At 36.8% G+C, this 25,923-nt stretch overlaps 1 protein-coding gene across 1 annotated transcript in view; it reads right to left on the reverse strand.

The window, feature by feature from the left end:
• Positions 1-25,923, reverse strand: part of LOC115604085 (macrophage mannose receptor 1-like) — a 36,207-nt gene that overhangs the window by 7,164 nt on the left and 3,120 nt on the right. The window contains 25 exon segments of the mRNA XM_030476800.1: positions 4-156; positions 1,722-1,887; positions 3,078-3,310; positions 4,007-4,109; positions 5,666-5,862; positions 6,675-6,780; positions 7,906-8,048; positions 8,668-8,768; positions 9,203-9,270; positions 10,409-10,572; positions 10,676-10,714; positions 12,860-12,998; positions 13,569-13,656; positions 14,264-14,391; positions 14,710-14,909; positions 15,947-16,095; positions 16,536-16,651; positions 17,826-17,909; positions 17,911-17,940; positions 18,339-18,493; positions 19,080-19,262; positions 20,172-20,305; positions 22,244-22,250; positions 22,576-22,692; positions 23,492-23,655. Coding sequence (XP_030332660.1) covers positions 4-156; positions 1,722-1,887; positions 3,078-3,310; positions 4,007-4,109; positions 5,666-5,862; positions 6,675-6,780; positions 7,906-8,048; positions 8,668-8,768; positions 9,203-9,270; positions 10,409-10,572; positions 10,676-10,714; positions 12,860-12,998; positions 13,569-13,656; positions 14,264-14,391; positions 14,710-14,909; positions 15,947-16,095; positions 16,536-16,651; positions 17,826-17,909; positions 17,911-17,940; positions 18,339-18,493; positions 19,080-19,262; positions 20,172-20,305; positions 22,244-22,250; positions 22,576-22,692; positions 23,492-23,655 — 3,167 coding nt within the window.

Raw genomic sequence — 25,923 nt, forward strand, 5'->3', positions numbered from 1 at the left:
CACCTAGTCGGGCACATTCCTGATGAGCTTGAGACCAACTTCTTTTCCTGGAGGCCTCAAAGTAATAGCAGTGGCCATGGAAAGGTATCCAAGATTCGTGTCCTTTTGATTCAGGGCATTTTCCAGGAAGTTGTGGGGACTCAGTAGGGGCCATTACTGATAAGAGATCAGGTAGTTGGAATCCAGTTATTGTATAAAACTTTTTTATCCCATTGTACTAGTAAGACAAAACTAAACAAACAATATTAGGTTTGTCATCATAGACAAAATGAAGCATGTTCTAAAAAGAGTTTGAGTATGGCTTTGATTTTGTTTTTCAGAGCATATTTCGCTTTATATTCATTTATTAAGGATTTGGGAAGATACACTAGTATGTATGAATTATAGATTTCCTCTAATTATGATTTTTGTAATTACTCTAGTCAACAAAATATCCAGCTGGTTTTCTGGCATAAATACCTGCCTGATTAGTTATAACTGCTGTTTTTAAAATGTCTTCTGATGTTTCAGTGTCATTTTTTGACAGGATCAAAACCTTTTAGCAGAAACTGTGATTGTGAATGAAAGTGTTGGTACGACTACACATGGCTTGCAGGATTTTTCTTTTAAAATGCTTCCTGAATATATTCCATAGTGATCGATATAGTAGGAAGATTTTGGATGAGGAGATAAATGCAGATGGAATGAAAATTAAATGTTCTGCCAAATTACGTTTTCTTCCTGTGAGTCTTCTACAGTCTATTTCTTTCCCTATTAAGGAACATTCAGCACTCAAATTAGATTTCCAGAACATTAAAGTGGAAAGAGACATTATATATCAAATCTGAGGATTTTTGTCAAATTACATCATCTTAGAATGTCTTTTAGCATGCAGTTTTAAGTTTTCTAACTATTCAAGGTCTTCCATAATGTTGAGAAAAACAAGAATATAGCTAAATTGTTAAAGCATATTTATCCTTATTTCCATAGAAATCGTAGAAGTTTGTGCTTAGAAAGCTCCTCAAGGGGTTATCACCTGCTCACAGGTGACATGCAGTTGATATATAATCATATAATTTCTAGCAGATGTTCATCCTGTCTGTTCTTAGCCAGCTGTAGTGAGGGAGATTCCCTGACCTACCCAAAGTACCTATAAAAGGCTTCTGTACTGATAAAATTAGAAGGTTTTGCTTAACATATTTAAGTCTGATACTCCTTTTCAACTCATAGCAGACATAGGGAAGAATTTAATTCCATTCATTAGGGCTCATTTTTAATATTCAGAATTCACAATCTGGATCCTCCTAGTCTTTTGCTTCTTACTCTTTTGTCCAACACCAATTATAATATTACCTTTACATTCTTGTCCCCTGGTCATCTGAAAACCCTAGATGACTGAGAGCCCTTTCAAACTTTGGTGTCCCAAACTGGATACAGAATTTCATATGATGCCTAATTAAAACAGGTCTCATAGCAGGTGAATGACTTTTCCTATTAGAATGCATAACTAAGAAATTAACGAGTATTCAATCCTTTGTTTCTTGGGCTTTTGGTAATTATTGTTATGAACTGATTTATTTCTGGGAAGAATTCATGTCAATATGTAGAGCTAGTTAGTAGCTACTCATGTCTTCCTGTATACTAGTGTCTAAACCAAGTATTTTTCTAGTGGCTTTTTATATTTAGCACAGTTGATAAATCTACACATCCCCTACTTAAAATGCTTAAATACAATTGCTTACCATCTGATTTTTTACAGACAGAAAAGAGTTTTTTCTTGCAAGAAGCTGTCTTCCAGGTGCCATCAGTGTCTAGGTAGACGCATGCTAGTGTCTGTTTTGGTTCCCCACTGGACCACTTGCTGTAAGCTAATCTCCATCTGTCAATCCATTGATACTTGCCATTGGTCTGGAAGCAAAATCTATGTGGTAATGTTAAGGTTGCTGACAGTGGCGTAGATACTACATAGGATCCTCAAGAGGAATCTCCTGTGGCCAGTGTGGAATCACATGCTTACTAATGCCCCCTTTTTGTGCTTGTAAACACTAACTACAACAAAATGTACAGTGTCTGTTATCCACAAATGTGAATGCAGGATGATTTTTTTTTACTGCGCTTCAAAAAGTATCCAGCATTAATTCAGAGCATTTTTCAAGCACTGGGAAATGGAAGGGAAAAAAAAAGGGGAATAGAGAGAAGATGTAAAACTGGGAGTCAGATAAGACATCATGTTGGTATGACCACGCAAAGGTCTGGATGGAAAATGGGAGTGGGAGTGGGAATGTTCTTAATAAGCAGCACTGATCGCCATTGCTTGTGTTGTAGTTATCGTGATGGTGATTCATGGGGACGAGTGTAGTATGTCAAAACACACCTACCATCCAAATATTCACCTTTCCCTGTCATACAACTGATGTAGACATCAGATGAACAGAAAGGATTCTTTTTTTCCATGATATCCTAACTTCTTAATGGAAGTAATTACACCAATTGCATTTTCAACTGAAAAACTATATCCATTGGTCAATATGTACCATATCATATAGTTGCCAGATTTCTTTAACTAATTTTTGTTATTTTTTAGCCCTGTTTCCATCCATGACTATGTTTTCCTACTGGTACCATAAATAAGACTACTCTAGTAGAATGTGTAAGCATAAACACACACATAAAAAACATTCATTCGCAGGTCTCAGATGTGCAACCTGAGATATCATGTCACTGATCACTGAGGTACTCACACATGGCAGGAGGGCAGCATGCCTGTTGTTCCTGGAATATCTTTTAGATTAAAATGAACTCAAAATATGGGAGATTTTATGATTTATACTTAAGACCTTTTAAATGGCTCCAAATAACACACAACATTGTTATATACTGGTTTGTGGGAACATTTCCATGTGCTAAAGCTTGTAATCGTTCTTAGTTCATTAAAATCTCCACTCTGTGAGTCTTATTTGAAGAACTCCACCATAAATAGGTATTGTACTGACGTAACATGCTGTTTTCAGCACTATGCTGGCAGAAATCCCTCTAGGTTAAAAGATGAGAGCATAAAGGTCAGCTCAACTGCCTGTATGTAATGTATGTGTACTTACCGCGTTGCTGTTAAGACCAATCCACAGAGGCTCTCCATATTCCTGTGCAAATAAGAACAACAGTGCCTGGCTAAATGGGTCTAAAATGCTGGCAAGTCCTGAGGCATTGCTATTGCAGTTTTTCTGTGCTTCCTCCCAGTTCATTTTGTAATGGGTGACAGAATAGCTGATGCCTCCAGAATGGTCAAAAGCGAAGTCCAGCTCTGTTACAGATGACTTAAAGAGTTCAGGATCTGCAAGAATAAGAGGAAAAAACCCACCTCAGGAACAGTTAAATCTGGAGACCACGTATTTGACTCGAGTGACTGAGTATCATCATTATTTACAAATCTAGTAGAAAATTGCTAATGGAATGGAACATCTTCTTATTCGTTGTTTATAAGTAACAGATAACTTCAAAACAACGGTGAACTTTCCAGATGAAAGAAATACATTTTCAGCCTCTGAGGATTTTGAATCAGTAAATCCACAGTATGTTATATTGCAAAGGTGAATTCACCCCATCAGTCAAAAATAACAAACCTACCCTTAGGTAGGTGTTTTCAAAATACTGAGCAGCTTTGTGACTATCAATCAATCAGGTTTATTTGGATAAATGTAAAACTTACCAGTTATGATAATCAATAAAAATTAAAATGTTTATGGGTTTTAGCTATTTAACTATAATTTTAAAAATAAAAGAATTTTGCTTTCCTAAATTCTGACATTTTATTTATCATTCCCTTCTCCAAAACATTGCTAAGTAATACTGGGATGCAAGAGGGGCCCTCAGGTTTTACTGATCCTTTAAAAAACAAACAAAAAAAAAAACCAAACCAAAAAACAAAACAAAACAAAACAAAAAACCCCCTGATCTAGAGCATATTAAACAAGAAAAGTTATTTTAATCCTTGTGATAGAAATTTCAAGATTAGCAATACAGAACTCACTACTATTCTTCTGGCATATAAACCCTCTGAGTTTAGTACACTCCTCATTGTTCCATTTTCCTGTGTCATCAGCATGACCTCTCATCAAAGAAACACAATCAAACTGTTGGAGTAAGGAAAAGAATATGAGTACATTGATATTAGAAGTTATAATACAAAGTACTATAGCCCCCTGGGTAGTTTCAGTCCTTTATTTGAATCACAATATTGTAGGGTTTGTATTACAACTCCAGAAACACCTTCCTTTTATCCTTTTCTGTCCATTCTGGTCTCCTCATGATGGCCAGCTCCCCTTTGGTACTGTCTTGTAAATCTTTGTCAACTTCAGCTCAGCCTGCTTGTTTATCTGGTTGTTTTCAAGGAGACATACTTGAAAAGCATATTATTTTCAAGAACTTTCTGTCATATCTTCTGTCTTGACTAGTGAGCAACTATTAGTAAGTTTTTTTGAATAAGAATGAAATAAAAATAAACAGAGGTCATGGTTTGTATTTGACTTGCAGAACTTTAACTTGTAGTTATTATTGACAGAATCATCTAAATGGTGGTTCTTGACACAGTTATCATTAGCTCTAGTTCTTAGAATTTCCTTTTCAGCTACACCAAATCAGGGTAGCTGAGTGTTTAGGAAGCTGGAACTTTATTACAACCTGCAACGGACTACTAAGTTGCCATGCAGAAATTTTAGGAACATCTATTTTAGTGGCTCTTGCCTCTAGTTTCTTAAGCTTGAGTAACTTACTGATGTTATTTCACTCATTTGAAAAGGATCTTCTGAAGGAGATAGCTGTTAGTATCTTGAAGATGAGGGAGAAAACAAGAATGTACCTTTGCACTCTTTTCCCCCCAGGCTGATATTTCCTGGGAGTGTTATTAGAGGTGCAGTAGAGCTATGTATTATACTGTATCCTATCTCCTTCCTGCATGCCTTGGCCAGTGGCTAGATGGGCAAGAGCCGAATTTATTGGCTCAGGTGCAGATTAAGCTGGTTGTCTAGAGGTAGGATTTCCGGGTTCCCTAGAGTTGTGGATATCAAAATGAAGGGAGGATGGACAAGGAGAGGAATTACATAGTGTGAAGGGCAAGTTCTGAAACCATGATATGGAAATAAATGGAAGAAAGGCAATGTGGGTGTTCAAATCAGTCTATATTGATCTGAATATGTAGAATGCTATTTGCAGCATTCTGAGGTTTAATTTCAGTGCTAGCAGTCGAGAGAATTTGATTGGTTTAGAAAGTAGTTGACATCTACTGGCTCTTTGCAATTCAATTATGATTTTAAATAGGGAAGAAGTAGAAAAGAATTGAACTCTCTCCTCCTTCCTTTTCACTTGAGTTAACCTGTCAAACGTGAAAATATTCCCAATGCGTGTTAACTTCTAATATTTTAATGTTATGTTTATATTCTTTGCAAAATGAACAGGAAATCACTATGAAACCCAAAATTTGATTCAATCTATCTAATATTTAATGCCATTTTATGCTCTGAGATAGCTAGAATACTCAAACATTGAAATTTCTTATTGCAATTCCCCATGTAAAGGTAGATGAATAACCTGAGGAGAAGGCTGAACCAACGTCTGTATCAAAGTGAGCTGTTACTTGAAGTAATATTGCTCTTCAGATTTAACGTGATGTTAAACACTAAGCAGTATTTACCTGTTGCAGATTGTGGCCATCTTCTGGATGTAAAGTATCAAACAAAACAGGTTCTACAAGTTTTGGGGAGTCTGGACCCCAATTTGTATAGGAGACAGCACTTCCATCACTCCAAACAAAGTTGAGTTCACTGAGAATATCATTCAAACCAATCCAGGGATCACTTGAAAAATTCTTCAAATGGTACGTGAGAAAAGCTGGAAAAAAAGCCAATAGAAAAGCAGATAAACACATCTTGTCATCAGACAAAGTATCAGCTCATAAACAAATCCTTAACTATTCTGCTCAGTAGAGTCTTATATATACATTTTAATTAGCATTTGATCAGAAATTTCACCAAGTTTATTATTGCCAGCTTATGCCAAGCCTTTGTCTGTGAAAAGTCTCAAACAGTTGAAGTATTTGGAACTATGAATCAGGCTTGGAAAGAGGAAAGATAAAAAAACATGCCTGTCCACCATGTTACCTAATGAGTTCACTTCTTTCAATACTCGGGATGAGCTGATTGACTGATTGAAATGTGTAGCTGTACACAGCGGCAGATGAATGACTGGGAACATAGGCAAGGTGAAAATGGGTTTTCCTCTGACATTCTACTATTGAATTAAGTTTCAGAATTTAGACAGTCATTTCAGAGAGATATAGTAATATATCTCTTTCTATTTCTGGCAGAAACAGACCGTGGATTCCTTTTCTTTCTCTGTGTCTAAAACTACAAGTGCCAGGTCTTGATTTGTTCTTTTATGATAATTCATACCCAATAAACAATGTAAAGCAGTTTGTGTGGAACAGGAGGAAGCAACCTTTATTATCACTAGCATGCCCTAAACAGATGCCTCCAGTTCTTCCAAAAATGTTTCATGCCATGGCCATATAACCCGCACTAAGTATATATATTATAAAATACATACATTTACATACTGCCTCTTTTTGCCATTTTCTTTGCAGGAAGTGACCATTGTATACAGAGTAAATGCTATTTATTACATGAAGGGCTGTTGCACTATACCTTGTACTTGTTCACTGTGTATGCTCGCCAGGTTTCCTCCATGGTCCAGACAAATTCTTCTTGCATTATACCAGTATTCATAGAAAGAGCCAAAAAATTTGTAACACTGAGGAAAAATGAGTATAGACCACTACTGAGTGACAGCAAAAGGAATTTGGGTTTGAACTACCCTAGTTTTAGTAGAAATTAGCTTATCTCAGACCCACAAAATAATTTTCCAAAGTTAACAGGGACTCAGCTCTGGAACCAGGTCAAAAGCATTAACAAATTTAAGATTTATTCTGTGTCTTTCTGTTAAGGAACTGAAAAAGTCACCACAAAACTCAAACAACCATTTATAAACCACAACAGGAGTCTGGTGAAATTCTAATGCATTAACTAACTCAGAGATTTTGAGAAGTCATACTCCATCATTAGTAAAAGACAAAAAAGTGCTGACTCTACAAGAAAAGCCCAGCCGAGGATTTTACATTGAGTCATCTGAACTTTCTGGAAAATGTTTTTGACCTGTGGTCAGTGTGCTTTCATGTGTGCATTGAGCCTTTGTCACTTTGCAGCTCTTTAATTAATGGGAGTATATGATTCTTACTTCTTAAAAAGTTCCCAGTCATCACATTACTAATACACATTTGCCCTGAACTGGATTTGGTAATTATCAGTCTGCTCTCCACATTTCCAGCTCACCCTCTGCTCTGTGGCATGCCAGTAGCCCTGTCAGAGACTTACTTATCTTGCATAGCTTGTGGAAAATAACAACTCTGCAACTGTAACAAAAATGCAAAAAACCTGTATGGGTGTGAGTTTCCATAGCTGTTTTCATAACAATATTGTATATATTAGAAAACAGAACCCTCACTTAATAAGCACATCAAGGTTGTCCCTTTTGGGAAGAAACATGCAATTTACATTGAAACCTGTCTGAAAAATTTGGCCTTATTCCTTATTTGTTCCAATTTTACTCTATTGTTGGTACTTTCAGTTGAATTCAGTTTGATGTTTTTTGAAGTATGTGAAATTTAGCAGTTTTTCCAGTTTATCTCAGACGACCACTTCTCAGGAAAACAGAAATCTGTAAAGTCTCCATTTTACAAGCATTAGGCAACTGGTTCAATTTTTAATGCAAATTTGGATAGTCACTGTCAGTTCATATCTGAGACAAAAAAGGCCTCTTGTATATTTTAGCACCTTCCCAAGGACTAATACGATTGTGCTTAGATGGATGTTATCATACCTGGTTTTTAAATAAAAGCCAATCTTCAGGACATCCTCCAGGAGGTGCAGGTACCACTGAAGGAAGTGTTGCATTTGTAAAACTTCTGTGCCTCTGACAGATATAGCCATTTGAAAAACCACAACTGACATCATTCCACAAGCCTGAAATCAATTTAAATATAGATATTAAGACATTGAATAAGACTGAAATTTGTGGGAAGTGAACTGACTTCCATGCTTGCAGGTTCAAAAACAATCTGCCTGGGAATATGAGATAACATACTTCTGCCTAACTACCTCCCATCATCACTGCCTACAGGAGGACTTTGATACTTGGCCACTTGAGATGGCTGATGTGGCAACTCTGTTACTTCCAAGTAGAACCCACCCAAAAAGCTTTGTTGCATGGAGACATGCAAGTGTAAAGTAACATTTTATCAGTGAATACACTATCAAACATGAAACTCCACATATGCTCTATTCCTTTGCTAACTATTCTCTAACTGTTTTTTGAAAGACCAATTAGCTGTTGATTTGAATAGAATATTTTGTTTGTGCAGCTGAAAAATCAGCGACGAAATTGTCCCTGCATTCCCCATTAAAAGCAATTTCTTATATTCCCCTTTTATGGCTGATATTGCCCCTGAAAAAAACCTCAGATGTAATGACTTTATTACGCATATTTTCCCAAATTGCTGGGAAAGTTGGCAAGATACTTTTAACAAATGGGAGAAGAGCAGTACCCATAAAAATACTTTTTTAAAGAAGTTGTGTAACTCACCATCCTTTTTATTTAAAACCACACAGTTTTCTTGAGCTTTGGCAAAGTTGGGCTCACCCGGTGCCCAAGCTGCATAGTGCACTGGGCTTCTATCCATCCAACTGAAAAAAACCCAGCAACAAAACAGTAGCAGTTGCTCAGACAATGTTCGTGGAAAAGTTCAGAAATATCTGCCTTAACATGATGAAAATGTTTTTTAAAAAAATCACAGCTGAGTTTGTAAGTTGAATTTCCAGTAGCACTAGAAGCCCTTACACAACTAAATCCCTGCATGTTAAGTCAAAGAACAAAAATTCCTTCGTTTTTAACAGACATTATCTATGTATTCATAGCATGTATATTCCCTATAAAAAATGTGTTAAAACAGTGGTTTTACAATGTAGTTGAACCAAGGGAGAGCATTCATTTCAACATTCAATATAACTCTCTGAACCTGCATTTAACTCCCTTGCAGTGGTCCCTCCAGAAGGAATTCTGGCAGTACGAAACTTTTACAACCACTTTTTATGAATCTTGATACAGCTTGTTTACCTACCTAAACTGTCGATTAGCATTCTGAATTAATCCTATGAGATATGATTCCAATTTGCCATTTTTTAAGATCTAAACACAAAAATGTATATTTAGTTAGTGCTTTTTATTATTTAGTAGTTATCTAATATGAAAAAATGTAACTTTTGTGTTATCGAAGCAAATAGAAGAATACACATTGTATAAAATGATCATGTGTACTCACCAGAGAGGACCCCTGTTGAAGGACCCCGAAATACCATACAACACATTTTTTTTGCTTTATGATCTTTAGTGCTGCGTTCCCAGTTTTGGCTGCATTACTGATATGCTTTCAAATGCTTTCAAAGTTGTGTTCTTAATTGAAGAAGTAATAAAGAAGATCTGAGAAAAGAATTAGTATACCTTTTTTTTGTACTTAAGCAGCCATGCAATTCATGTGTCTCAAGCTGTCTGTTGTTGTCCTCCTTTCATATCTTCCCATATAATAAAAGAAAGCATCTAATACCATGACACAGAAAGAAGATTATGTGGCTACTTTGGTATTAGTAAACCTAACAGGATTATGGCAGAGGTTTGAGGCAACAACCATGCCATTAAACTGTTAGCATGCCCCTGTCATGGCTTTGGCATGTGCCCTACAGAACCATCTCAGGCAATGTATAGGCAGTGTCCTTGAAATACAAGAACCGTTTCGATACATGTTGCAGGAAAACTAATTCATGAAGGTCCTAGTTCATCAGTCCCTGACCTGGATCAGGCTAAATCTTTCATTGGAAAGTTGTTTTGTTCAGCAATATGGCGTGGTCTATGACCACCAGAGATATGCTGCTGGTAGCCTCACATCTACACATAACATGTATTCTAGAATATTCAGATGAGAATCAACCACCCTCTCAAAAAGATAGTTTTCTCAGTATACAACCAATCTGTCTGTTCATTGCTCCTTGCATATATTTGGTCCTGGGCAGAACTCTATTTAGATTAGAATATACAAGAATGTACCTACCCTAGTAAATGGTAAATTGTTTTGTATTTAGCTTCCTAAAGAGAAGCTCTATTCTATATTTATTCTGTGGAATAAATATTTTTTTCATTTGACATTTGTATCTACGCTAATAAAGTGTTTTAGTATTATGCAGCAAGCACATTCTCCTGCATTTCACAATCATATGCAGCAGGGTGTACAGGCTATATAATGTAGAAGATAGATAGTCAAATTTCCTCTTACACTTTTCCACAAAAATTTTCTTTCACTATTATTTGCAATAGTAGCAAGATCTCCATGATTGTTTTTGCAGAATGTTCTGGCTTTCTCCATAGAGGTCTTTTCTGCGCTGAAAAAATATCCTTTGTCTCCTTTTATAATCCAGCCATCTTCTGTGACTTCATATACTGAAACACAGAAGAGGAATCTGTATTCTTCACAATTCTTACACAAGGTTGGTGTTGTTACTTATACCACCCTTTAGATAAGAGAAAATAAACAGAAGCTTACTGGCAGGAGGGTCCAGAGGTTCTGGTTTCAAGGGTGTCCCTGTAATGAAATGGGAAAAAAATGAAGGTGTAATTGTTTCCCAAATATTGAACCAGTATAAGTGTTCAATTAGTGGAAATTATCTTAATGTCTATCAATTTTTCGTATTTTACATATTCAATGCAGAATATACATATAGTCTCTTTGACGCAGAGTAATAATGGATGTTCAGGGTATAACAGATGTATTACAGGCCTAAATCTCTGTCTTGGTCGATTTTTTGTAAGCGCATCTTGTACGTCCTGAGCGTTGCCTAAATTAGATGACTGAAGTTAGTCTGAATGAGTGCTTGTTTCTGAAAGAAAATTAAGAGTGAAAACACTTCACTATTGGTATGCTTTGTGCAATAATAAGAGATTCTCCATGGACATTGTCTTGCATCTGGACAAGAAATTCAAAAACTATACTTTTTTTTGCTTTGAAGTATTTTAAATTTTTTTAGTTTTCATTTGCTTGTGAAACTTTTGGGGTTTTGTTTTGGGGTTTGGTTTTTTTTTTCCTTCTATGAAACCACTTCATGAAGAATCACATTCGACTGAATTTCCATCAATTTTTGAGAAAAAATTTAAATGAAAAATTTCCCCATCACTCGGAGTGGGATATTGGAGCAATGGTTCTCTAAACATGCAAGGCCAAGATGTATAAAAATGTGAAACAAATGTCACCTTTATAATTTTTTTCCACAGGAATTGTTTGTAATGTTTGTATTGCTGTATGTGTAATTACATTGAATAAAGTGTGTAATGCACATGCTTGGATAAAAAAAGGTAATGTTACCTTTTAAAAATAATCTACTGTATGATTAGTTAAAAGATTTAAAAGAAAAAAATGTATGTCTGTTCTGGAAGTACAAAGTAATAGGACTATTTTAGCATCTTTCAGTATGATATTATACACTGCTGACTAATTATGGTAATTTCTTCAGGCTATAATTTCTGTCATTTATATACTACTAATAATTAACAGTATGCAACTACTGACACTTTTGCGTTACTGAAACTTTTTAGTTTAGTGCTGATCATGCAGGTGAGGACTTATAAAAGAAGTTACCAGGAAAGGTATCTTCACATTTCTCTGTGATAAATGTCAATGACTATTACTTTTTCAGCATGAGAAGCTAAGACAATGTGTCTTGGTTAAAATCAGATTGTTTTGAATAATTCACTAGAACAGAAATAATGTTATTTAGAAAAATGTCACTTTAAACATTAACCCTTACTGCTTGTGTTAAGGAGTGCAGGGAGCCACCAAAGTAACCTTACTTCCAAAGTCTTGGAAGTAAAATGTGTAACTCAATGCAACACTGCAACTGATTTCTCTCTTATTTTGCTGAGTATTTTTCTCAACAGTAGTTACATTTTGAAAAAAAAAAACCCACAGTGGTGTAAACGTAGAAGATTTTGCTACTAGTATGAGAGGAAGATGTGAGCCTGCCTATTGTCTTAAAGCATATAAATTTTGAAGCTTGGGTTACCATCTTTTCATTACAGCAAACCTGTTGTTATAGGAGTTTCTTTACTTGTTATCTTACAAAGTGAATGATTCTAGTATGCTGGTAGTCTTGTTTAGATTAGAGTAGGTGACTAGTGTGTCCTTGTGTAGCATTCTAGCTACACCTGGGTGGAGGAGTGAAGTTTCACTTCACAAAGGATACAGAAATTTAAAGCAATCTCTTTTTATTTTTTTTTTTAAATGTCATTTTCTCTTTTTCCTTCTCTGCCCTTTAGCCCCCAAATTGGGAATTCCCTAGAAGTAAATGTTCCAAGAAGCATACATTTTCATGTCAGTCAAAGCATCTGTTTTGACAAAAATCTGGTTTTGTGCTGGGCAGTAGATTTTACCAGAGAAGACCTTGAGTTTGCCTTTACCTTATTTTCTATAATTTTATAATTATATAAGCAAGTATATTTTTAGTAAAGCTTGTCATATAATATACTTTTTTAAAATAAAATAAACAAACAAAAAGTTTATCAGTAACAGTTGAGATGTTCTATTCTGAAAGTATTTATATGTTTTGACCTATTTTTCCTTAAGCAAAAATCAACCAAATTTTCTACCAGCATGCAACTTGGATAAATTCCTGTTTTGATAGAATGGGATTAATCTTAAATTTCTTCCTAATGTGAGTTTAGAGTAAAAAGTAACCTACCTTTCTCTATTTTCAAATCCAGTTATGACTGTTTTCACAGGGCACCATAATCCACGATATGGAAGACTCTTCCCCGATTGCTCCACAATATTCAAATGCAATGTTGTCAATAAAAGCATTCTTCTTATAATCCACCTGAAGAAGAAACACAGCTCTGGTTTCATTCTTATATCATACAGGGAAAAAAAGTTGTACTCTGGAAGGAAAGAGAAGTAGAACTGAAGTTTCAAACCACTCCTTACTTTCCTCCCATGACTGTGCAGTCTATATGGGCTATTAAAGCAATATAGTCACTTCACAAGAAAAAAGAAATTCTCTGGGCTTATGCAGCATTTTACAGGCTCTAGCAGTCCCATGGAAACCTGAATCAAATGAGGTTATAAATCAATAGCAGGGGAAAAGAAGGTGGCAATGTATCACCAGAGACTAATAAAAATCAGGAGAAACATTTCCTGTGTTTGCCTCTTAGATAATCATCTCTGTAGCTGTAATTAGTACTCTGTCTAGTACTCCATGCATCACTGTTGTGACAGTGCAGCCTCAGGGTTTATTGGTCTTTTTTAAACCAGCATGAAGAATAATGATTTAGAGTTACCTAGGTAGACATTTTGTGAATTCTTATATAAATTTCATCGTCATCAGTCATGAAAACAGCTACACAGTGAAAGTCAGAACAGAAAGAAACTGGCTAGGTTAAATACTCACCGGTGATCCATCACTCCAGGAAAGCCCAACATCAGGATCCAAACACTGCAAACCTATCCAGAAAGGCTGAGATGGTAGTGGCTTTTTCCTAGAGCATGAGAAAACATATCATGGAAGAAGAGGATGTATGTGGTTAGCTCTGCTAAATTTTGAAAGTTATGTGGGACAATAACTCTCACACTTACTGAAGATAGAGTAGAAATTTTAAAACTAATAAAATGGGTCAGGCAACTCCCATTAGCAAGTAAGTTAAGTTCATGCCTTAAAATTTGCTACTTCTCAAATGGTTGTGCTGAAAACATGGCACATTGTTTTTCTTCACTGATGTTGTGATTATAGTGTTCTTTGAGAAATAAAGTGCTTGCTTGAAGACACAATTTAATTTCAAAACAGTTCAGTGAACAAACAGAAATGGGTCTGAAGGAGAAGCCCTCAACCAATTTGGTTGTTGGGTTGGTATTTTTTAATTTGAAAGATTTGCAGATGATGACAAATTTTAGGAGCTCCAAAAATGTCTTTGAAAATGGTACCTATATGAAATGTATTCTCAGTTCTTTTTGCTATGACTATGATGATAAACAGACGAAGATTTCCAACTAATTATGTCAGGAGCAACACAAGCATTTTATAATTTATTCTTATATAAATTTATTGCTGCACAAAAATATAAATTACTAGGTATTTTTTTTACTTACGTTATTAAATTTTCTATCACTCCTTGCTCTTCTTCCCTTCTAATGGCAGCCAGGTCTCCTCCTATTTCTCTGCAAAAATCTCGGGCTTCAAACCATGTTTTCTTTTGCTTTTCTTCTCTCACAAAACCCTAAAGATATAGGTAGAACACTATGTTTCAACATGTTAGAGATAAATCTGCTGACTGCCTTGTATAAGCAAAATAGGAAAATATTCCAATTACAGTTATGAGATATAATATGGATTAAACAGTATGATAATTGGATAACCTAATGTATCACTGACAGAGTGATGCTGTGTCAATTTCCATGAATAATTGTATATACGCTTACTATGTTTATGTAATAACATGCCATTTTCTGAAGTTTAGATGCCTTCTGAAGTTTAGATGCCCTATTTGGTGCTCTTCTGTCTCATGAGTAGGAGTGTTGGAAAATAAAATACTTACTCTGAAACATGAATTAATGTTATTGCTTGTATCCCAACCCAAGGGACATTTGGAATCAGAAATGGTTTGAGAAGCAAGAGGAAGAGTGGTTTTTTCAGCTATTTTTTTGCAGAGAAATTTTGCCTTTACTTCACAGTTCTGAACATCCCATAGTCCAGCTGCATTTCCAGTCCTTAGGGCAACACAACCAGCTTCATTTCCTTTGTGACATATAAAAGAAAATTGAAATGTGTTTTAAAGTGGTTCCCTTGACATTTTTACAGCTCATGTGATTAATTTACAAAAGATTGTTCAAAATTTTAAGTGTAGTGTCTGCTCAAAGGAAGAGTGTTTTAAAAAGAGGAAATCAGCAAGCAGAGTTCTTCATCATCTTCCCTCCCCTCTGAAAAGCTTTATAAGCACATGAACAACCCCTTGCCTGCCTCTTTCCTATGCCACTCACTGTAAGGATTTGGCAGCCCAGGCTGGAAAGGATTTCACCTTTTCCACTCAGTTTGATTTTGTTCTTCCAGTGAGGAGCCAGGAAAGAAATACTTTCATAACATCATAGAAAATCATAGAATGATTTAGGTTGGAGAAGACTTGTAAGACCATAGAGTCCAACTGTAAACCTAACATTGCCAAGTCCACCACTAAACCACATCCGTAAACACCACATCTACACGTCTTTTAAATACCTCCAGGGATGGTGACTCCACCACTTCCCTGGGCACCCTGTTCTAATGCCTGGCTACTTTTTCAGTGAATAATTTTTTCCTAATATCCAATCTAAACCTCCTCTGGCACAGCTTGGGGCCATTTCATCTTGTCCCATCACTGGTTACTTGGGAGAAGAGACCCATCCCTACCTCACTCTATCCTCCTTTCAAGTAGTTGTAGAGAGCGATAAGGTCCCCCCTGAGCCTTCTCTTCTCCAGGCTAAACACCCCCAGTTCCCTCAGCCATTCCTCTTCAGACTTGTGCTCCAGACCCTCCATCAGCTGCGTTGCCCTTCTCTGAACGTGTTCCAGCACCTCAATGTCTCTCTTGTATTGAGGCACCCAGCAAATACTGAACACAGTATTTGAGGTGTGGCCTCACCAGCGCCGAGTACACGTATCAGCGACACTCCTGTTTCAAAGGCAGAATGTTCGTATGTGTCGTCGTATGAATGTGTTTTAGCAAGGTTGGGAAACAGTTTAGAATTACAACACAGAAAGTTCCTTAGTAGCATAAATTTACTCCAATGGCAGAGTACCAGGCATTGCTGCATTCCAGTTTGTGTACAGAACACCTTCACCAGTCACCCACTTGAACATCCCTTGCTCTTCTGTGTCTGAGAGACCAATCCAAAAGTACTTCTCAGAGCTCAGACCAATGAGGCTGGTCAGGTAGGCTTGCTCATATCTGAAATTACAGGAGTCAGCTTAAGGAGCGGTTAAGCTTAGCTTTCCCTCAGTCTGCATTTCTCATAATCATAAACTACACAAGACTAGAATGAATGGAACGTCTACTAGGTGTCCTTTTATGTGGAAATATGTGCTTAACTGGGTACCATATAGATTAGCTTCAATAGCAGGCGAAGCTGTGCTATACCGAAAAACTGCTCCTTACAAACAGAGGCAGCTGTGGTCTGTTCTTTCAGAGTAAAGTACTAGAAAACATGAATGTGTAAAATATATTTAGTTGGAAACGACATACTGTACTTATTGGGTTTCTTTTTTTTCTTTTTTTTCCTCCAGAAAAAGTATATTCTGTTTTTCTGTTTTTTTTCCAAAAAGTTCTTAACTGTTTTATAAAATTCCAATATTATTGCATCAATTACACAGTTTTTAACTTTTCCATACCTGTCTCCTATACTTGTTAAATAACCACTGCTCCTTTCGCAGGTTTTCTTTGCTTCTAAAAATGTTACAGAAGTACGTCCAACCAGGTAGCAGTAAAAACCATGTCTTTCCCAGCCCTGTCAAGACCATGTGAAATTTACTTGCAGTAGTAACAGCGTATGTAATAGTGCTTGAACTTCAGTGTATACTCCTAAATCAACATATTTTTTATATAGCCAAATATGATAATGTACTCATTTGAATTCCAGTGGACTAGTGGAAATTAAGATTACTAAGCACGTAGATAGAAGATTTAATGCATATGAGTCCACCTTTTTTGACAATTAGTAACTAAATTTTAACTCATAAAGAAGTCAGAGGCACACAGAATGGAGAGCGTATTCAGAAGCAGCTGAAAAAAATACTCTTTGCTCAGAACCAAAGAGTAGTCTGCTGTAGTGAGATGCTAACTCAAGTTTCCTGATGTTTCTGTTCTAAAAGAATAGTAACTAGACTAATTCATTGTTTTGACTCATCAGTTCACTTAAAAAGTCTGACTGAAGAGCTAGCAGAAAAACTATCAAAAAGCAAAAGCCTCAAAATTACAGCTGAATTCCAAGTCCCTTTTCCCTTCTACACCAGCTCAAGATTTGCTTGCTGCATCCAAGAAAGGTAAATAAAATCTGTTTTCAGTATTTGGCTGTGGCCTAGTTCTATCTAGCTCAATGAGTCTCAGCTCTGTTCCCCATACGGGGTTGTGGGAAATGTTACTAAATATAGAACAGTAGTAAATAGGAAAGTAAAAAGAGGGAAAAAGAGAGAGGAGTGGGGGGAAAAGCAATAGGATACAATTACTTGTGCAAAACAAATTCACTCATAAAAACAATTTGATTGTTTTAGTTTGGCCTCAATAGTAAGATTTGTCATCACCTCACGTTATGTCACATAGCTCAGAAATGGATGCCAGTCTCTAGCACATCTTCAGACAACCACGGGTGGTCGTAGAATAATATAACAAATATGTAGAAAACCTCAGTAATGGCTTTAGCCTCTTTCACAGATGGTTCTGAGACATAATGGGCCTGACTCATATTGAATAAAAAAATGTCAAAGTAACTTTATCTTAAATAAGAGAATGTAGTGAAAATCACCCTGAATCTGATGTACAATCACACTTGTTGCGAGGGGTGGGTGGAGGAAGGGAGGGAAATAGTATCAACGTCAAGTAGAGCTTATGAAAGTGGATTTCATACTTGGAAATTGTGAAATGGATTTTTGCTAACCAGATTCTTGGTTATGCTTTCTTCTTACCTTCAGGTAGGCAGGATCAGTCTTTGCTGTCCCAGAAACTCCTTGTAGTGGGTCTCTTCTGCAGATGTAGCCTAACTTTCTATCAATCACAGGCACTGTCTGCCCAGTATCCATCCTAGATGGCAGTTTGGAAAAAGGTGAAAAATAGTGAGGCAAAACCTGTTTCTTTTTGAAACTTTATTGATTATATTTTAAAAAATATTGTTTCAATGGGAGAATAAAGAGCTGTACTTTCTAATTCCAAGTAGTTATCTGAATTATGTGGTTATATTAAGCTAACTGTCACAGGCAGACTGTTAAGGTTTGCTTGGCATATAATGTACACTCACAATCAGATATGAACATTGATCTCGTTATCTCTAATGTAATTTAAATTTAGTTTAGAACAAACAACTTTCTTAGTGAGTAAAGATACCATTCCCTGAGGTCTTTCTAAGTTGTACTCAAAAAAACCCTAGAAAGAGAAACAAGAATCAAATAGTATAGTGCTACACAAATGTGGTATGATTCTACCTCTCCTGCCATAATGACACAATCTTCTTGCCCATTGATTGCATGGGTTGGTTCTCCAGGCAACCATTTGGTGTATGTCACAGGAGTTCCATCACTCCACTCAAAGTACATTTGAGTGTTGAGGTCATTCAGACCAATCCACAGCTCATCTACAGCTCTAAAAGCAGAAATTCAGCTGTGTTAGTACCCAATTTGAAACAGTCCATGGGAGCAAGATTTTATGGAAATGAGCAGAAATTACAATAGAAATTCAACCAGATTAAATAACAGTGGAGTTTAAGATCTAAAACACAGTCTTTCAAGAAGTTAAAAAATGAGATATCAGCAGGAAATGAGACTCTTCAGCTTTATGAGTAAAAGTCCATTACTGTATAGCTACAAGGTGTCTGAGGCAGATAATCAGCGCAAATACTGCAGTAACTAGAGCTGCTATTTCCTTCAAGTGATTTCATGCAGAGAAAAACAAATGGAAAAAAAAAAAAACCAACCCAAAACCAACCCAACCCAACCCAACCCAAATTAAAATCAAAACAAACAGAAAGAAAAAGAAAATAAAGAGAGCACTAATGATTCCTCTTGTGTAATTTGGTGTTCAGTTGTGGGTTTAACCTATATATCTGTGGGATTCCCTATAAATGTTCATGACAAAAAAAGATAGGGTTTTTTTATTATTAATCCTGTAATATGTCTAATAATATAATTCTCCATCTGCATCAAACATTGTCCTGTAGAAGTACTTACTGTAGCCAAGCTGAGACAGTATGAAGCCATGCTCTTCAGGGTTGTGGATACTGGCCAGATTGCCATTGCTCTCATTGCAGGAAAGTAGGGCTTCTTTCCACTCTCTGGGGTCTCTATGAACCATGAAACAGTGATCTCCATAGGGCAGCCATTCTTCTGGGCATTTAACAGGCTCTGTATCCCCTCAAAATCAATAGATATTTCAAGTTATTAAGCTGTGCAAACTGAAGTCTGGAATAATTGCAGTTACATTTTATATCAGTTAAGTAACTAATTAGAATGAAAATGAAGTGTTTATAAATAAGTAGTAGTTCTCTTCATTCCTTGTACATTTTAGACATTTTAGGCTGTTTGCTGTTGCACACTGTACTTTTGCAGAAAACATACTGCACTTAAACAAAAGAGGAAAATAATAGAGCCAGTAGTTACTGAGCTTCACTAGTGTGAAATATTCACTTTTGGGCAGAGGACTATTTGGAATTCCATGTATAGTGTTTTCACACAATATACCCCACCCAATTATGTTTTGCATGTTTCATAAAGACATTATTACTGCAGCTCAAATAATTCTCTGCACAGAAGTCTTTCCATACTAAGTCTCATTAAATAAATCAAAGAAAAGCATAATAGAAAAATGGGCTGAAGGATCTTGCTAATTACTCCATCTTCCTAGTCTCCAGGCAATCCCACTGAGAAGGTGGTTTGAGCCTACTGGTGCCATCTTTCCAAGCCTTTCATGATAAGCCTCGGTGTTCTTATTAGAATGTTCTGCATGAACAGTGAGGCATCTCTAACTTTATTTTCGTATCCATGCAGTCCATGATACACTTGTGAAAGTGTATGGCTTAGACCAGTGCCTCTGGAATTGTGAGTATTAAAAAATTGCTTGTGTGGTTATCGGGTCCCAACAACATTTCCAGTATTTAAACAATTTGGTTAAAGAAATAACAGTATGCTTTCTGTTGTGCCACTTATTAAAGCAGAACAACGAATAACAATGCTTTCTTAAAAATTATATTAAATAGCCATGAAATTTCATTTTAGTGACATAAATTCTGTCTTTATCAAAAGGGTTTTATTTGCTTGACATACTTAGAAGAATGAAAGGATCCAGTGTGGAGTTTTCCTTTTTACAGATATACCCAACTTTCAGCTTACATGGCTGGTTTTCCCATTTAGCATCTCTTCTAGGATTTAGTACTGCACAGAGTTTCTCAGGCTCAGGGCTTCCTTCATAGAATAAAAAACAAATTAATTTTACGTAGCACATGTTCTATGACAGCAGCTAAAAGAACAATTTGCTTCCAGCATTTTCATGTGCCAATTACAAACTCAGGACTTGCTACAGTTATTTTTCTACTGGAGATAAGAAGTGTAATTTATAAGTACCCATCAAACATTACTTTACAATTTTTGCTTGTTGCATAATACACGCTTTCTGCCATATTTGATTACAGAATAGCAATCTCAAAACATTCCTATAGTTTTTGTGAAAATTGTTGACTCACACAAAAGGCCAAACTTTAAGCCTGCACTGATGGAAAGGCTACAGCAAGTCCTTTCCTTGCTCTCCCCTCCCTGTTTAATCAGCAATACCTCCCTTAAGGAATATGTAACTTACAACCAGTTGCAGGATAAATTACGTTGTTGCTCAGTCAGTAGATGCTGGACCGAAGAGTCCAGGGTACCTGTTGCTGCTACAGTTGCAATGCTGTACACAGACTGCAGGAAATGAGAGTTCATAGTTTCACAGCTCAGGAAACATCTAGTTTTATATGCAACTTGTTGTCAGGACCCAGTTATGCTGATAGGACTAAGTAATGAGCTTGAAACACTCAATTACATTCGTGGAATCAGAGGACACAGTTTGAGCTAGTATTTGGGGCAGGCACACAGTGAAGTAGCATCTTAACATACCTCATAGTCAGACAAGGAATTTTACAGATGTGAAAAGAGAAGAGTGTCCTTCAGAGTAAGAACCATCAGCTGCTAACAGTAAAACAAATTTCAAAACCTGAAAATTCGAGTTCTAGCTCTGCATTGTAGAGCTAAACCAAGCTTAGTAAATTAATATTATTTGTTAAAAACATGAGACAAAAGCAAAGTGCCACCAGTTGATTAGACATGTCGTCTGGCAGTTGAGCAGACAGTGGTGGGAACCTACATTGGACAGAACTTAGCAGGGTAGGCTTCCTCTTTATGGGAACATGTTAAATAGCTTCTAGTTTCTAGAGCTGCATTTAGCAGAGCAGAAAAATAATAATATTAAATTCCTAAAGCAAACTATAAGGCAAATCTTTTGGATGAGACATACCAAACCATATGTGAAAACCAATTTCCTCATTTCCACAATGCCCCTGTGGGGGAGTCTTTCCTTTCTATATCAGGTTCTGTTCCAGCAGCTTTCAGTGGTGTGCTGGAACAAAAAGCTCCACTCAGGTTCCTTGGAAAGGTCCTTTCTGCATGTCTCTTTGGCAACTTGGTTGCAGATTTGCTCCTTGCTGCAATCAGAGGCCCCTTACATGCCCTCACACTTGCTGTCTGTATCTCCTGCTTGCCCCTGCAACCGGCTCTCCAGGAGATTATCCAGGAGCACTGTCCTTGGGGAATGGGCAGTGTTTTCCTCTTCTTACAGAGGTCCGCAGACTGATGACTTCCTTTTTTTTTTATTTCCCTTCCTCCAAAAGATACAACTTACAATAATTTTGCAGTAAACTGGAAATGCATAATTAACTCATAATAGCCATCACATGGGAATACAGGAACTCCAAGGGTGTGGGCTGCTTGACCTTGGAGCCAGCTGCTCCTCTTCTTTGCAAGGCTTAAGGAATTTGACCAGACCAGGTGAAGGTAGAAGACCCTTTAGTAACTCTGGGCTTTCCCTTCATCCTTTGTGCCAGATACAGGTGGCACCTTTGAGACTTGTGGAAGGCCAAAATATATGTGCATTTGTTTGTTCACCAAGCAAACATACAGCATTTGCTGCAACCAGCTGTTGCCATGACAATCAAGTCACTTTCAAAGATAAACTGCCAATGCTGTGAACTCTATTTGCAGTCTCTCTTGAATGTTAAAGAGGAGAGAGTGAAAGAGGAAAAGAATAAAATGTGAAGGGGAAGGCTTTGCAAGGCTGATGCCCACTGACAGCTGAGTCCTTGTAGGACTCAGGGTCTGATAACCCTCATGAGATTTGAGGAAACACACAGGATTTCACTGACTTGAAGGCATTCTTAGTATGCTACCGCTCAACGAGAGTTTTTCATTTCACTGTGTCCATTTCTGGTAGAAAATGAGTTTATTTACCTCTTCTGCTTGAAGTTACTTGTGATATATCCAGTGAAGAAAAGCATCACACTCAGCTTTTTAATCTCATGTCTCATAAACTTTCAACTCGATTTCCTCATGTTCATGGGGAATACTACGAGACTGTAATTAATACGCATTCATCATACTGTCAGGAAATATTAGTTCCAAAAACTGCTAAAAAAATGATTACTACCTGGTGCTCAGTTAAAGTATTTGAAGGGAATGCCACCGCTCCAATGCCAGCCACTTTTGAGATTCAGACTGTTAAGCCCAATCCAGAGAGAGGATCTCTTGCTGTCAATCAAATCTAGGTAACCAAAAGAGTTGAATACTAATGAAATTTGTTGGGAAATGCTCTGTGTTTTCAAAGTTCAGAGGAAGATAATGTCTGCTTAGTGATTTCTAAGTTCAGTACAGAATCCATATTTACTGGCAATAAACAGTTTATTTTGTAAATAAAGGGTAGAGAATGGCAGAAGACTGTTTAGCGTAATAGTTTATCTGAATGTAAGGCTATTCTATAGTTATATGTAAGGAATAAGATTCGAAAACTGAAACACTGAATTGCTATTGATAATATTTGTTACAAGTTTGCTTCATTGTGATGGAATTGATACAGGGCCTTTATTCTACAGAGTCTACAATAAATCCAGGAAGGTTTTAGACTTTTTTATAGTGTTTTGTGTAAGATCTGTACGATATTTCCAAAAATCTATTTTATAGATACATGTGAAGAATATCAATTTTTTAACACAAAAGTCATATAATGACTGCCTCCTATAATGATGTTCCTATAATGATGTCTCTTTCTGGGACCTTACTGGTGTTGTCTGAGCTTGAGGCAACTTTTGCTTATTTAGCTGGAAATACTTAACATTCTTTGAGAAAAAAAAAAATAAAAAATCCAAATGGCAAATCCACAACTTGCAAAAGTTCCACCTATGAAGAGCTTAATTTATTATAATTGTGCTGTTTTTCTAGCAGTACATATACCATTTTTACATCAGCTATTCATCATAATATTATTAAAATATGAAACATTTGTAATCAGTCCAAAAACCTCTTTGACACTCAAAATTTTAACTGAGTCTTGCTTATTAGTTCACCTTCTATATACTTTTGTTCATGTATCTCTGTGATACTTAATAATTCTGCATTCTGCTGCTGGCAGCTCTTCCTTGCTTGGTGCCACGTGAGAGCTGACTGGTAATTTATCTGGTAGTAGGTTCCTGTCAAAGGATCTGTACTCCAAAATCTGTCATTGTCTGTATGAGAAAAAGGAAATTTAGTGTTGCAGTTTGTATAAATATCTTGCAAAAAAAATTATGAGAAAATTTAACTACAAGCTTACTTGTGAAATGAGATTCTGGAACAAATTAGGCTCAGACCCTCCAAACCCATACTGTTGTCTTAGCTTGCTCTTTGCTAAGTAAAAAAGAGTTTGCCATTGATATTAGCAGAGATGGGCCTGTCATCCTCTATTTTCAGTTTTCCTAGTCAATTACGATAATAGTGTGAAGAGATCAATAAAGCAAAACCGTACCTTGGTCATTATCTACTCTGAAAACCTGTTCAGCAGGTCATAGCATATGCCTGAATTAACACTTGGCTGAAATACAACTGAAATGAAAACATTTCCAATGATTGATAGAAAATTTTCTCTTCAAACTATGCCATCATTAGTTACATTTACAACACTACTGGCTCAGGGCAGAGCGGCTGGAAAGCTGCCTGACAGAAAAAACCTGTGGGTGCTGATGGCTGGCTGAACATTAGCCAGCTTGTGCCCAGGCGGCCAAGAAGGCCAACAGCATCCTGGCCTGTATCAGATATAGCGCAGCCAGCAGGGCCAGGGCAGACATCATCCCCCTGTGCTCAGCACTGGTGAGGCTGCACCTCAAATACTGTGTTCAGTTCTGGGCCCCTCACTACAAGAGAGACATTGAGGTGCTGGAACACGTTCAGAGAAGGGCAACGCAGCTGGTGGAGGGTCTGGAGCACAAGTCTGAAGAGGAATGGCTGAGGGAACTGGGGGTGTTTAGCCTGGAGAAGAGAAGGCTCAGGGGGGACCTTTTTGCTCTCTACAACTACTTGAAAAGAGGATAGAACGAGGTAGGGATGGGTCTCTTCTCCCAAGTAACCAGTGATGGGACAAGATGAAATGGCCCCAAGCTGTGCCAGAGGAGGTTTAGATTGGATATTAGGAAAAAATTATTCACTGAAAAAGTAGCCAGGCATTAGAACAGGGTGCCCAGGGAAGTGGTGGAGTCACCATCCCTGGAGGTATTTAAAAGACGTGTAGATGTGGTGTTTACAGATGTGGTTTAGTGGTGGACTTGGCAATGTTAGGTTTACAGTTGGACTCTATGGTCTTACAAGTTTTCTCCAACCTAAATGATTCTATGATTCTATTATTTTTTAAAAAAAGTATTCCTTATTTCTAGTCTGCATGTTTTTTAGGTAATTGGAATTTCTAAACTGTCTGGTGAGACTCACTCACTGCTAGCAAAACTGTTCCCTGGGCAAGTGCTAAGAAGCTGTGTTTACAACTTCCCCTAACTTTCTTTTTTGTTGAGGAAAGTGTATTGAAATTCTTGAATGATTCATTAGAAGAAATGTTTTTTATTTTCTATTGTGTTTATTGCTAATTCACTTCAGATTTTTAACATTCTGTAGACTCAAGTGTTAGTGACAGTGTCCCAGCAATTTTATAGTGCCAAATACTTCATGTTTGCCAGTTTATATTGAGGATGTTCTGGGACATTTCAAGCTACTCCATGTAATATTGCACCAGGAAATAACTGTCAGTAATGCCTGTTAAAATTCGGTAGTAGTTAGTGGTTGATAATGAATTGCACCTGGTTTCCCAGTGTAATACTCCTATCAGAATGACAAACAGTGGGTCTGTGCTATAGCACTGAAAAATGCATCACTTGGGCAGCATTTTTAATATCTTCATTAATGCCATATTTGGTGTCTTTCATCCTGCACTCAGATGCACATACATTTCTCTGTTCAGATAACATTGTCTTGAAAAGTAATTTCAAACATCACAAGGGAAAGGCTAGCACTGCTAGCCTTATCTTTCAGTAAGACTTTTGAGCCAATTTTCTCATTTCATGTCTTTCAGAAAAGAAACTGCATCCTCCCATGGACTGTAGACCTTTCTTGTAAACAGAACAAGGATTTGCATGGGTAGAAAAAGTTATACTATTGTTACCACAAATAGCGATGAGGCAAGGAGAATTAGGCTGTGAGTAGTCTCAATTTTCATATTATTTCATGCTGAATGCAGTCATATTTAAAGCATACTGGTCTTTTCCTGGGTGTTAGCTACTGATGGATGCACTCAGACAACTTTCAGCCTGACTGTAGACTCATAGGAAACATTTTTGTTTCTTCTGTAAGGAATGATATGGCATGACAGAGACATTTTTGAGTAAAATAATTACAAGGTTTTTCCCTTCATATTATTAAGTGTCTCAGTATTGATATATTTACCTAACAGTGTGGTGTTATACCATCTATGTCAGCATTT

The sequence above is a fragment of the Strigops habroptila genome, chromosome 1 (genome assembly GCF_004027225.2).
Source record: "Strigops habroptila isolate Jane chromosome 1, bStrHab1.2.pri, whole genome shotgun sequence".
In the NCBI taxonomy this organism is placed as follows: Eukaryota; Metazoa; Chordata; class Aves; order Psittaciformes; family Psittacidae; genus Strigops; species Strigops habroptila.